We start from the raw sequence: 14,441 nt of genomic DNA on the forward strand, positions 1-14,441 counted from the left end.
TCAGATGCTTGAACAAATCTAATTCAGATACATGTTTAACCAGTTCCCTCCTTCTCCACCTAGCTGGGAGGCAAATCAAGTGGAAACAGGAGTGAATACACAGGTATATTTGGTTTTATTATGATTTACTAGTACCCATCCAACGTATTAAAAATAAAGGCTAAAGGGTTAATTATTTTTGCTGAAAACAGAACAAATGTAACTGGTTTTAGAGAAGTTATAGAACCAACCAATAAGAACATGCAACTTGTCTCAAGAACCACTGACCAAAGACTAAAAAAAGAACTTAAACTATAAACCTTATTTCTGAAAAGTAAAACCAGCTGCTATTTAACAGGGAATGCTGTTCTATTTGTCTAGAAACCAGGCTGCATTAATATAGCCCAAATCCAGTAGAATATTATAATGCGAATATACAATTAAAACCCCTGAATAGTTCCTCATATTGGTAGGTAATCTTAGAGATGTTGAGAAATGTCAGCCTTGGACAGGATTTACTGTACTTGTTACAAACTGGAGAACAAAGTATCAACATTGTGCAATAGAAATCACCCATGTATTTACACACATCACAAGTGGAACATGTCTGATAGAAAGCCAGAAATTAAACAATCTAAGAATAAGTTTCAGAAATAGTACCAAGAACCATAATCTATGCAACGCTGTGCAGTGTGTCAGAAGTTAAATCAATTATTAGAGTCCTGTACTAAATACATCACCTTAGGTGTACATGTACATTTTAACCCAAATCAGCGCACATGTTAAAAGACTAATTCAGCAACAGAAGTAGTCGAATGCATTTTCATGCAAGTCCATTCTAAGATATACATGGAACATCTGTGTGAGGGAAAAAGAATCATTACTTTTCACAAAATAAAAAAAGTTGCAGTTGGTATATATAAATGTGAGACTTTCCCTGCAACCACCTCGCTGGTGTCAAAACTAAGTTTTTGATTATGGTAAGTAAAGAACTTCTTTAAAAAACAGACTACAGTGTGCATAAATTAAACTTGCTTCCTAAGCTTTAAAAAAAGCTGATTTCACCGTGTCCAATCAAAGTGAATGAAACACTTTTACAAGTCAGTCATTATGAAGCTCATAAGGCAGTGGTAAAAGCTTGTAGAACACATTCTGGTAACAAGACCCCCATCTTGTGGTAGGATGTTTCATTGTTAAGGTTAGCAGCACATGATCACAGAAGGGTCATTTATAATCACTAGTACTCTCCTAGTTCAAAGAAAAAACTTGAGTATTTTAAGACAGCATTTTAAAAATTGACATTTAGCACAAAAGTGATTTACCAGAGCATTCAACAAACCTGCAAAGCATTCAACTCTCTACAGAAAGATTTTCCAAATACCAGCTCCTATCCGTGTGCTAAGCTAACTATAGTCCTGTTCACCTAACATTGGCCTTTCCATGAATGCACCTGACACAGACTCTATAAACTTGAAATTAAGAAAATGTTCTGCAGAGTCGATGGCTACATGTGAAATTCAGTCATTAGTAAGAGTCACTATTGAGAATGGAATTCCACTTTGATACTGAGTAGGCCTTAATTGGCCGCCTTTTAGTTTTTGCCACCAGCTTTAAACCCTAAGTGGAGAATAAAGATGAAGAATGTAAATGGCCACTTCCTACTTGGAAAGAGTACATGAGAGGGTAGCCAGAAGATAGCCACAAACAGAATATGAACAGGGATCAATGAGCTCCCCTGGTCAAAATACAGAAAAAGATTTATGTAATATTCAGTAAGGATATCAAAATTAATTCAGGCAGAATAGTTTAACAAAAAGTCGATACTGTAAACTGGTTTGTTTTTTTCCAAATTCACCCAAATTTTGGGACTTTTAAGAGAAACATTAGTTGATTTTGCTCTCAGATTACTCCTGTGCTTTCTTGATTCTGGCCAGTTTTAAGAAGAAATGCTCAACTGGTATGAGAAAAGTTGTTCACAGTATTGCAAGGAGTTCTTATGAGTATGCAACTTTGTAGTCCTTTATTCAAATGAAAACTTGAAGGCTAAGTCAATTATTTTTAATCATAAGAACAGACAGTGAGAACTGCCAGAAATATTCATGGGAAAGCAACTAGCAGGAACAGTTAAAGATAAGGCACTCACCACTAAAGAGGGGATGAGTGGTTAAATAAAATAGGACCTTTGACTTCAAATAAGTGCATTGAGTACATTCATCATAATTGGAGGAATATTTCAAGACAAGCTGGCAGTAATACTTATGATTACTCTGAAAGGCTCAAATGGCAAACAACTTTTTATATGGATAGCTCAGACCAGCTGAACCCTCTGTCGTCAAGAAGCAACCTAGATTAGAAAGTAGTTGCATGAATTTTACAACACAAGTAACAATTTCATTAACACGGATATTAAAATAGATAGTTGGAGGCTAGGTTAAGTATTTAACCAACTCATACCAAGTTTGTGGCTCTCTCCTCCAGGAGAGGGAGAGGGAGAGAACCACAGACACAATGCTGAATTCCAAACCCTCATTTGAGTTTTTGCAGTCTATATAAACACACAGAAATTTTTGACCTAGTACATTTCTAAAAGGATAATTGAGCATAGTAAGAACAGAGAAGCTTTCAGATTGCTGAGGACCATAATATTTCAGCTATGGAGTGATCTATGATTAAATTCCACATTTCATCATATCTAGCCTATTCCCCAGTGAAGAAGTGTATTTTGATTAGCTTTTTTCCCTAAAATTTTGGAGACAAGACATGTCATATTAAAACAGCTTTTTATTTGTTAATATCACATAAGAAACTTTAAGCAAGTTACACTATCTTTAAAATCACAACTAGCATGTTCAACATGAAACATCCCCCCCCCCACCCATGGTTAAGAATCTAAGTAAAGAAAAAAGTACCAATAAAACAAGTTCTGTTGTTTCCTTCATCCTTTGATGAGTGCTTACGTGATTAGGATTCCCCCCCCCCCCCCCAAGAAAAGCTTGTCTTTTCTATAAAAAAGGTTTTGTAACCTTGATTACGTAATACAAAAACCAAGTCTTCAATACAAAAGAAATCATCATCTTGGAAATGCTTTCCACTCCCTGACAGCACCTAAATATAAAAAGGGATCAACAGCAGATGGCTAATCTAAAAAACAAACACAACACAACACAGTGGCATATTTCCCTTTTAACAAGAATTTAAAAAATAAAAGATTGGCATAAAAAATTGAGAGGTCATTTTCAGACAGTACATAGTTCATGTCAACAAATCCCACCTTGTATGAGAGTTACAGATATGGTTTCTTTACAAAAAATTTCTTTTCTGTGACAAAGGAAATTAAGGCCATCAGACTTGAAGCTTAAAAATTCACATAAAAGAAATACAAAAATATTGTGCTTCTGAGAAGGCTCTGCTCTATAGGAAAGGATTACCATAATTTGAGGAAGCTGGTTGACTGAAGAAATTCACATGATTGCACAGCTTCTGTTAGCTGCCCTGGGGTCTCCCTGTTAGGAATAGGGAAAATTAGCTCTGCAAAACACAAGTCCTAGAGTAGAAGGTTCAGCACTTTAATACATGATACTTTGCATAGTCTAAGACAAAGTCAGTCATTACTAGGGAACATTAACTGAACAACTGTGTAAACAGAGTAATGATAGGGATCCTCTCCTTGGGGAGGCAGTGAAAGAAGGAAGCCAGTAAAAGACAAGTGTTAGAATAATAATAATTATTATTATGGAATGTGAAGGTAGATATTTGGTTAGTTTTTCCAAACTGAGTAAAAAGATATAGCTATATTCTCTTAAAATTAAGGACTTTAAAGTACTCAATAAGAGAGTCCCAGAAACTGAATTGTGCAAATAATGGCATACTGGTTATACCTCCTTTAAACAGGACTCCCTGGTCCAGCAACATCCGTGATGCAGCATAGTTCACGGATGTTCCTGGATGACAGAGCCCAGGAAAAGGAAGGTCTAGCAATGGAGCAGGAGCATGTTGGGGGGCACCAGCAATCCCAGGAGAGGGAGGGAGGGAAGAATGGGCAGCACGGCACGGAGTTCTGGCTGCAGAAACTTCTGTGGAACTCCAGCCCCAGCCATGGACCTAGGCGGCTGCTGAGCTCTGCCCCCGGCCGCAGAGCAGGTGCTGCGTAGCTCCAGCCTTGGCCCCAGCTTCCCATCCCGGCAGCAATGAAGAGAGCCATGGGGAGACTGGGGCAGCAGCAGGGGCAGGCTGGAGCCCTAAACCGGTGGCAGCTTAGGCCAGGAGGGGAGGGACCTTCCCTGGTCTGGTATATCCCCTCGTTCAGGACCACTCAAATCCTGAGGGTGCCAGACCAGGAAGGTCCAACAGTTCAACAAAAATTAGCATCAGAAATCCATAAATAATATTATGAGACTTGGGTTTCAATCACAGACTGTCAACTGAAAGTCTTTCCAACAGCAGTCAGTTTTCTTTACAGTAATATATCATATTCTGAATTATCTTTTGTGCACTAACTTATGCCTCTATACTGGTGTTCTGGTTATGAGTTCGGGCTGAAATTTTTCCTAAATTTAGTGCCTATGCACTCGGCCTCATCTTTTAAAGCAAAAATTAGATTAACCATCCCTTAAAAAAAATACCTGCTGGTGGAAAAGATCCTCCTCCTCAATTGCTTCAACTGCTTCTTCCTCAACTTCTTCCTCTTCACCTTCATGTAAAGTTGTTTTGAAGACAGTAGTTCTCTGAGCTACCTCCTACAATAAGAGTTATTTTTTATTATCTAACACCACTTTCTAAGTCTAGAGACCTGATGCTCCTAATCAAAATGCCATTATGGCTCCAACCTGAAACAAAGAATTTCTGCTTGCTCATCTACTTTATTCAAATGCCTGTACTAAGCACATTAGCAACACATACTAGGAAATGTGTGTGTGGTTTTTTTGGTTAAGTTCCTCAGGTGGCTTTGGACCTTGGTCTAAGTTTTCCTTTAGACATTTCCTGCTCTAAGAATTTTTTCCTCCCTCACTGAAAGCTAACTGATCATGTTCAGTGTTTCCAAAGTTCCAATATCTTGCACCTTACCAGACCTACAATAAATATTTTATTAGAAGAGAAGCTATGTTCAGCTGAATAGCCTTGTATGATTCAGAGGACTGCATTTATAAGCAAAGCTACTGAGTTTGGGGTTTTTTTGGAAGATGGTAGAGATTTATTTCAAGCAGAAAGTAAAAAATGCTTCACTATAGTGCCAGGAGGCAAGCATTAAGACCAAACTTACTAGGAAATCTGTCTTAAAACTATCTTCAAACATTTTTTGAAATGCTTCTATATTGAGGCAACTTCTGTCCAACACTTAAGACTTCTCACTGGACAGACAAATTAAGAGGAAAGTTTAATTATATCTAATCTACTTTACCTCTCCCTGAGAGTTTTTCAATATAACTTTCACATCTTTGCCAGTGCCCCAAGAGTTCTGGTTCTTCCAGATGAGGTCAGAGGGGGGGCTGGCAGTTACTCCAGCATTTGCAGCCCAGACCTGGAAGAGAAAGAAGTCATACAGACAACTGAATGACATGAGTCTCAGTCACACAATACATTTGTGGTTACAGCTAGCATGTGAGAAAAGGGGTTAGGTATGAAAACAAGGTGAATGTATCCCTATTAAAAGTGAAGGCTCTGCACATTTATACTGTTTTACTAGTGTAAATAAGCCCACTTTTGTACATGCAGATTGGATGGTTTAAGCGTATATATCTTCATGTGCAAGTGCATGGTCAAAGCTCAACGTGCACATGATATCAATACAGGTGCTAGCACTATTTAAATGTTCTGAAAACAAGATGCCTCAAACCGAAGACTCATTATCCTATTTATGTTTGTATTTCTTTCAAACACACAGTTTCATATCTTTATCAAAGCTAATTTCACTTACTGTAACAGTCTGGCCTGCCTTTAGTACATATCTTGAGGTATATTTGTAACTGACAGAAGTGTCGCCTATTTTTCTGATCATCTCCCAACCTCCCATTGGTTGATCCTATATAGAAAGGAAAAGGCATTTAAGATTCAATTTACACAAAATACAATTTCCTGCAAGATAAATAAAAAAGTCATACCCCCAACAGTAAGCTTTAGAAAGTATTCTATAATAGTATTTGTGATCACCTTGTCCTTGAAGTCTATGTAGCTACAGTGCTGAACAGACTCATAAGCTCATGTTCCAGAATGCAATATTGCACCACAACACATTACACCATATCTGATTTATAATTCTGATGTTAGATTGGTTGAGGGTTCTATCATTGCAGCTTAGTCTGTGAAATATAGAAGCTGAGCACCATTACAAAATGTAATTCCCTCTAGAACTCAAGTTTTACATATAAAGTATGTCCAATCATCTCAAAAGCCAAGGAACACTTGATAGTTTTCTGTTTCAGAAAACACTTCCCTAGCAGTACTCTGTGACTGTGGTATTGTGACAAATGTTTTGTTATGGTTGGTGTAACATGGCTTTTTATAACCAATGCCAAAAGTAAAAAACTCCAAACATTTATGGTCTCTGATGATTGAGCATTTCCAGTGTTTGTGTTATGGAAAACTGAAGCTTTAATTCTGGGGAAAAAAAAGAATTGTTTATTCTGAATAGAGACAAACTTCCAAATATGAGTGTAATACTTGAGTCTGAAGATGCTAAGACTAACGTATGGAGCAACTTTATTTATATTATTGAGTTTTAGGGGTGATAATCAAGTAGTCATTTTGACAAAGTGGGATATATCCGTACCAAATTATGAATTCTACTTTGTATTATGCTGAAATGCATTCCAAACAGTGTCCTATTCTGGTACGATATCAGTCTCTCTCAAAGGCCTGTCAATCATCTGAGATATCCACTCTGAATGGCTCAACCACAGGCCTACTACCAATGTTCCCGCTAATCTTTCCCATGTGCAGAATAAATGCACCAAGGCACATGCACCAAGGCACGTGCATGTGTAGAAATACAAAACCTATCTGTGAGCACTTTCCTAGTCAAATGGGGGGCATCTGAATTTCTCCTGAGCAACCGCACAAGTGACCAGCTTACAGAGAAGACTGCCCACCTTTATGAAACAATGGATTTCTTATTCACTGGCCTGCTGGAAGAGCTGGAGCATCCCAGTGGAACACACTGGAAAGGGACAGAGGCTCTACATGAGAGCAATGTTCTGTTCTATGAAAGTTAAAGGACTTGCAGAAAGAGGACAGGATTGCCCAACTTGAAACATTGAGAAATCTTGGACTTAGAAGGGGGACACAGAACACAGGGAAAGAGCATCAGGACTTTTACTATTTACTTTATTATTAAAGTCTGCGTTTAAGAAATTGCTTTTTAAGCCTGTATTTTTTGCTCTCTTACCACAATGATCTCAATCAGACAAACCAGAACCCAGGTAATGTGCACAGCCTAGGCAGAGTTCTAAGGAGGGCTTCAAAAGTCTCAGGCTCTGCTTCTGGGTTCTAGGACAGCTGAGCAGAGCTAGAGCTTACTTGCTCCATGTCCCAAGGAAGAGCTTCAGGCAAGAGGTCTCATCCATGCCCTACATACTCAGAGCAAGGAAATGACTAGATGCTCCACAGAGCTAGGTAGCTTGAAAGCATGAGGGAACTCAACAACAGGATCCAGTCGCAACAGACTGAAGACAGGGACACTAGGCCAGACTGCAGTAATTAGTTTGAAGTTTGGTCGTTTCTCTTTTGAAGATAATACTATGCATTACTATAGCTCTTTCCAGAGAAGCTCAAAGTTCTTTTTATAAAAAAAAAAAAAAAATGTATTTAGCCTTATCACACCTTTGGAGGAGAAAAGGAGTATCTCCATGTAAAAGATGGAAAAGCGAAGGCACAAGTGTTTTCGATCCATTGCTGACATCAGGTGCCAGTGCTGGATGCACACACACTCATTCTAAACACATCTAAGCTACAAGCCAAGTTGAGTACCATTCTGGCAATTGTGCTTGATGAGAAACAGCATGATTTTGTAGACATGGCATTCTCATGCAACTCACATCTAGGTTCAGTTTCTAGCTCTGACAGACTTTCTGCACAACCATGAGCATGTCTTGTCTACAGTCTGGATCTAGCATGATTTCAGTCGTTTGTGGCTAGCCAGTGTAGCTAGATCAGTACAATACTCTAGTATTGACACAAGGAGCCATATGGTGTGACTGGGGCAGTTTACTCCCAGTTCTGAGCAGCAGCAAACTACTGGTGCAAATAATGGCTTTGGCCGTGTAAATTAGGATTTTGCACTGAAAGCTGGACACTGGATGAGTGCAATTGAGGCAAGTGCCTACATAGTAGGAATATGAATGACTAGTTGACTACCAGATAAGCAAATGCTTATCAGATAGTTGATGGGCTACTCAATAGTTGCCTCTCCACCTTGCTGCCTATCAGAAAGAGGCAGCATAGCGGGAGGAGGGAGTGCTTCAAAGCGTCAGTGCTGTGTGGAGCCTGGGAACAGACCCCAGGCTCCATGTGGCGCTGCCACTTTGAAACGCCGTGTGCAGCACGGGGCTAGCTGGGGGAGTCCCCAGCTGACCAAAGGCTCCACAGATGCTGCTGCTTTGAAACACCACATGCAGCCCTGGGTTCCCCACTGGTCCTATGCTCCCCACAACGCTTTCATCTTTGAAGTGCAGCAACAGCTACACAGATAGCACCTTCAACTATGTGCCTCAGTTCCCCCATCTGTAAATGAAGGGGGTGGTTTTTTGTTACCCTTGTCACTTTTGATAGTAAAGTCTTTGAAGCAAGGAGCATTTCTTACTACATGCAGGCTCAGAGTCTAGACATGTGACTATTAATAAGTGTCAAGCTGTCTTAAATGATTAAGTGTTTAGGAACCTCAGCTGCACATGTTATAATGCCTCCAACACCAAAATGTTGGTTAAGAGGTCATGTTGGATCATTAATTTAATGCTGAAACTTAGAGCCATGCATTTGTACAACACTGTTGGGTTCTGGCACATAATATGAAGCCTAAAAGACAAAATGATGGCATATTATTTTGATTTCAAACCTGCTCAGAAGTGTTCTTCAAGCGGATGAATTTCCCATCCACATCTATCTCCTCAATAGAGACATTTCCAGTAGCAGAAGCTGAATGGGAGATGCTAACACTACTGCTGGCTTCAGATTCTTCCACGTCAATTCTCTTCCGCTTTCCTCTGGTTGTGCGCATGCTACGACTTGATGATGCTCGAGAGACTGTCACCCGAGAAGATGGGCTAGGAGATAGTTTCAACCTGGATTTGAGGAAGAAGATATACATATCAATTCACCACACTTGACTCATCTGAGGAAGTGGGTTTTTGCCCATGAAAGCTCTTGATTTTATATATATTTGTTAGTCTCTAAGGTGGTACAGGACTACTAACTTTTTAAAAACATTATAGACTAACAGTTACCCCCGTGAGACATTTCACCAGAGTATTCCTAGACTGAAAAAAGCACAATTTGTGTTTCCTTATGGATGGGCTGACTGAACAAGCATCCATTGTCAGCACCACATACATTTGTCACCTCGTCCCCCAAGAGAGTTTGAATATTATTCCATAAGTCAGACTAACAAAATAAGCAATACTGCCACCTTCCCCTTACTTTCAAAAGGCCTCACCTCCGTATTTAAAAAAACCTGCTAATACTAAGCATTTTCTCCTATTACACGTGTACTATTAAAGACTGCTAATAAAAAGTAAAGCTTTGCAGGAATAGTTTGTAGATTTGCTCATCTCCTCTTATCACATCTTTCCTTTAAATCAGCACTTAGTAGCTTCTGAGAATATTAATAGAAGAAGTCACACATCTTACATGGGGCTGCACAGGGCCTCTTACTTTTGGAAATATGGACATATGTAGTAAAAGACCCTGAAGCATTTAAATGAGTCTCTCAACAAAAAAGCTCTCTTGAGATTTACTTAAAGTTTTTCAAAAGACACCAACAATATTCAATGGAACATAATTTTTACCTCTCTTCTTCACCCTCCAGCAATTTCCTATATGCATTGATTTCCATATCCAGAGCCAATTTCACATCCAGAAGTTGTTCATAGTCATTCAACTGTTGCTGCATCTGATCTCTTATCTCTGCCATTTCTCTTTCCTTGTCAGAGAGCATCCTACGATAGTTGTCCCTTTCCTTAGCCAGCGTGTCCTCCAGCTCTTGCATCTTATCCAGCCATCCCCTAGACTAAAACAAGACAGAAAAACAAGTGGCTACACATAGAAACCGTTTGCTTCTTGAGGGTATCAAGAAACCTAGAATTTCAAAATTAGTATAGAAAGTTTTATATTCATTGAATCCCAGCCCATCCTCTCCAATATCCTGTACTACACAACTTTTGAGGAGTACACACTTGTCCATGCAGTGCATATGCAGGTGAAATCTCAACAGTTAGCGGTGCTGCAGACTCGACGGCATAAAGCTTAGCAGCAAAGCCTCCTCGGGAGTGGGGCCATTAGTCCCTGTTGGCCCGACTCCCAGGGAGGGGGTTTCACTGCCAAGACAGGAGCCAGTAGCGAAGCCTCCTTCCCGGGAGCAGAGCAGGCAGCCCTTTCCTGCCCAACTCCTGGTAAGAAGGCTTCTCTGCGTACAACCAACACCATTAACCAATAAGCATGCACTTATTGGTTAAACGGTTAGACGTTTACACTTAAACATCCCTAGTGTTTATACTAGGGATGTACTTTAAACATGCAAGTGACAAATCAGCTCTTGGTTTGTCAAGAAGTAAAATTAAATGGCAGCTTCTTCAATGATTCAAATTTATAAAGTTGAACTTCAATAAAAACATCAAATACGTACTTCATTCCTATAAGTGGAGTAATGAAGGCTCAGGATGAAGAGTTAGTGAAGAGAACTGGGACTTAAGTTTTTACTTAGAACTCCAGTAGCTATTTTAAATAAGATTTAAAAGCCAATATTTATTCCTGAGATAATTTTGTGCCAAAAATGAAATATTCTGCACACAATTTTAAAATTCTGCATATTTTATTTTCAAAATAACTATCACACCATTTCCAATTATTTGCTGACAGGTATTTTGAAATAAATTACTAAAATAATTGAAAATGGTGTGATTATAATTGTCGTGGGTGTTGTTTTGACAATTAAAATATGCAAAACTTCCCAAAAATTTTCAGTATACAATTCCCTCAAGAATACAGGGTTCTATGTGGTGCACTCTAGGTGTGGGCAGCTTGGTGGGGAGTCTAGGTTGTCAGGGAGGGAGGGGCTGCCAGGTACGGAGGGGGTATGGGTGCAGGAGAAGATTCTGCCCTGGAGGAGGGATACAGGAGGATGTGCTGATGGTTGGGTTAGGAGTTATAACTTGAGGCAGGAGGAGATTGCGACCTGTGCAGTAAGGGAATGTGGCCTGGAGCAGGGAATTGGGGTGCAGGACAGGGTGGGGGTGCCAGGTCTAGGCTTGGCTGGGAGGCACTTACCCAAGGCAGCTCTTGGCCAGTAGCCCAGCGGGACAGAATCCAGCTGATGTGTGGCGGTTCAGGGGGCTGGGGTATACAACCCCAGCCCCCTAAGCCACCACACAACAGTCGGCTTCAGCTCTGGCAGCCGCCATGTGGCAGGTGGCTGCCACAGCTGAAGCCAGCTGTTCTCAGTGGCTGTGGGGGCTGTGGGTTGTAAACTTTAAAGAAATGTGCTAAAAGATGCAACAGCAAAAGTCCCATTAAATAAAGTGTGGGAGTACAAGGTTTCATTCATGCTATTAATCACAAAGTCAATTAATAATATTACATTGTAGATTTTCAGTCATGCAAATGGACATTCTTATACAGCTCTTTGTTGACCACTTGTTCTAAACTTTCATGTAGTTTGGCTATTTGGTTTGAAAAGGTTCCAGACCCCTGCTGTAAGGGATGGTGCCAAAATTTCAGGTGGGTTAAAAGCTTTTAGGCTGCTTTTGAATACAGCCGGTCCCCAAGTTGCAAACGGCTGAGTTACGACTGTTTGCATTTATGACCAAAGCTCCCATGGAGCGGTTGTAAAGGCGGTCCCAGAGTTATGAACGTGACCCGCACTTACGAACAGCGCGGTCGCTATGTAACTCAATGGGGAGAGGCTATACTGGAATAGTTAGATTTCAAACTTTACATAGGGTTTAATGGAAGAAAGGAAGGGATTTTTAAAATTGATTTTTTTTTTGGGTGTTGTAAGTTATCGGCAAAAACTGATATGCAAATACAATGTTAACCCTCCCAAATCATGTTGACATTAAGCTCTCAATCTGTCACTGTAATTACGTGGATTATGCTGCACTGACAATGAGGGTGAACAGTAGTATAGACCAGCTGCTATTAATTTGCCATTATCTGGTCTAGATCTACTCTGAGGGGCATTATACAATATGGTAGAAACACACCACTGGGCAGTCCACATGAGTAGGCTCATTACTTCTTGAAATGGATGAACTACACTGATGCCAATGCAATTGGGACACTGAAAAAACATACTCCTGTAGACAATACTCCGAATCTGCATTTGAGGGCTCTGCAGGAAAGACAGCAAAAATGTATAAAAATTTATTGGAAGTGATTGTAGTAGCAGATATTTCTCTTTTAAGAAGTTGGGAAGACTAAGTGCATCACTGCACCAATCCAAAGTTAGGCAATATCACTTATGTGGTGGGCAGGGGGGGAAAGGAAATGCTCATACTGTACTGAAGTTTGATTTCAGGAAGTCCTTGTGACTCACTAGTTCCAGTCAACCACGGTAAGCATGCCTGTAGGTTTCCTTATTACAACATAAGTCACATACAATACGAAGACATATAGGCATAAATTTAGTTGTCATCTTTCCAAACAACATAGAACAATGGTATAGTGCTTAGGACACACTAGGAGTTAATTTCTGTACTTCGGTGTCCTCATCTTTAAAATGAAGACCATCCAATCTACTTAATAGGAAATGTTGGAAAGTTATTTTATTAGTGTTGTAAAGCTCGCCAAGTGCCTCCAAATGAAGACAAGTGCATATCATCATTATAGACCAGGACCATCAACCTGTGGCACACATGCCATAAGTGGCACATGAGCTGATTTTCAGCAGCAGGCAGGGCAAGAGTTCAGCTCCATCCCTCCTCCCCAACACAGCTGCTGGAGAGCCCTCCTTCTTCCCCAGCAGCAGGTTAGGCTGTAGTGGGAGGAGGCAGCACTGGAACTGAGGATCCTCAGTGGCAACTCTATGGTCGGCCCAGGACCGTGTGGCCGTGGCAGTTGCTGCAAGGGGGCACGAAGCCGAGTAAGCGTCCCCCCCCCCCACATACCCAAACCCCCACACCCGAATCCCCCTCGTTCACCTCCCCACCAAGACTCTGCACCCCCAGTTTGCTCCAACATCCTCCCATGCTCCTGCACCCTCCCTTCTGACCAGACACCCTACCCCCATCTTACTCCTGCACCCTCACCCCTGGCCTAGCCAGATACCTATCCTCACCCGCCTCCTGCATCCACCTACCCTCCCTTGCTCCTGCTCCCTCTACTTGGACAGACGCCCTACTCCCAGCTTGCTTCTGCACCCTACCTCCCACCCAGACCTTGCAATCTCTCCCCTTCAGCACCCCAGATCCTGCATCCTCATCCCCATCTCACTCACTCACAGACCTGTCTTGCGCAATGAACCCCTCATTTTTGTCCCTACCCTAGAGCCTAAGGGGGAGGTCCATAAAAAAAATCCAGTAACTCTGGCATACCAAGGAAGCAATCCATGTGCCCTACCTCATATCAAACACGCACCACTAAATACCCACCAAGAGAAAGGATACTCACTAACTCCCCCTTCCAGCACCTGCTAGACTGCCCAGTGCCACATGAAATGGACACAAGATGCAAAAATGAACCCCCTAAATTATGCTGCAATGTATATATGGCCCCAAAAGACTCAGAATTCTCTAACAAAAAAGGGAACAGATACAATTGGAATGAAGTAACAGATATGGCCAAACATACAGTATGTCCTAAAGATCTGCAACTAGGATCCTTGATTTCAAAAGGACTAGCTTTAAAAAATTAAGTATTTGTTAGGGAAGTGGCCCAAACTGAAGAACATACGAATTTGAATATAACAGACTCAAAGTAATTCTAAGTCAAAGCTGCAGAAATTATCTGCAATCCGAATCCCAAGCAAAAAAGGGGGGGGGGGAAATCAGACGAGGGTTGCAGACCCAGCTGAACGAACAAACCCCTCAAACAGGTGATTAAAAAAAAATAATCAGAAAGCTTACAAGAAATAGAAAAAGTATCAGCAAAGAAAGTTAAATTTTGTAGTTCAGAAAGGCTAAGGATAAAGTGAGAACTGCTAAAAGCTAAACAGAGTTGGAGCTTGCAAAGAGCATTAAAAAATTAATAGTAAAAGAGTCTATAGCCAGATAACTGCAATTTAACATCCTTAATCCTCATTGTTTAGTGATCACACTCCT

At 40.7% G+C, this 14,441-nt stretch overlaps 1 protein-coding gene across 1 annotated transcript in view; it reads right to left on the minus strand.

The window, feature by feature from the left end:
- Positions 1 to 2,946: 2,946 nt before the first annotated feature.
- LMNB1 (lamin B1) overlaps positions 2,947 to 14,441 on the minus strand; it is a 44,938-nt gene continuing 33,443 nt past the window's right edge. Inside the window, exons 6-11 of the mRNA XM_075931921.2 lie at positions 9,975 to 10,195; positions 9,026 to 9,251; positions 5,894 to 5,998; positions 5,378 to 5,497; positions 4,602 to 4,715; positions 2,947 to 3,482 (exon numbers count right to left, since the gene is read on the minus strand). Coding sequence (XP_075788036.1) covers positions 3,441 to 3,482; positions 4,602 to 4,715; positions 5,378 to 5,497; positions 5,894 to 5,998; positions 9,026 to 9,251; positions 9,975 to 10,195 — 828 coding nt within the window. The 3' untranslated portion in view covers positions 2,947 to 3,440. The remainder of the gene's footprint in view (positions 3,483 to 4,601; positions 4,716 to 5,377; positions 5,498 to 5,893; positions 5,999 to 9,025; positions 9,252 to 9,974; positions 10,196 to 14,441) is intronic.

The sequence above is a fragment of the Pelodiscus sinensis genome, chromosome 6, assembly GCF_052426305.1.
Source record: "Pelodiscus sinensis isolate ZL-2025 chromosome 6, ASM5242630v1, whole genome shotgun sequence".
In the NCBI taxonomy this organism is placed as follows: Eukaryota; Metazoa; Chordata; order Testudines; family Trionychidae; genus Pelodiscus; species Pelodiscus sinensis.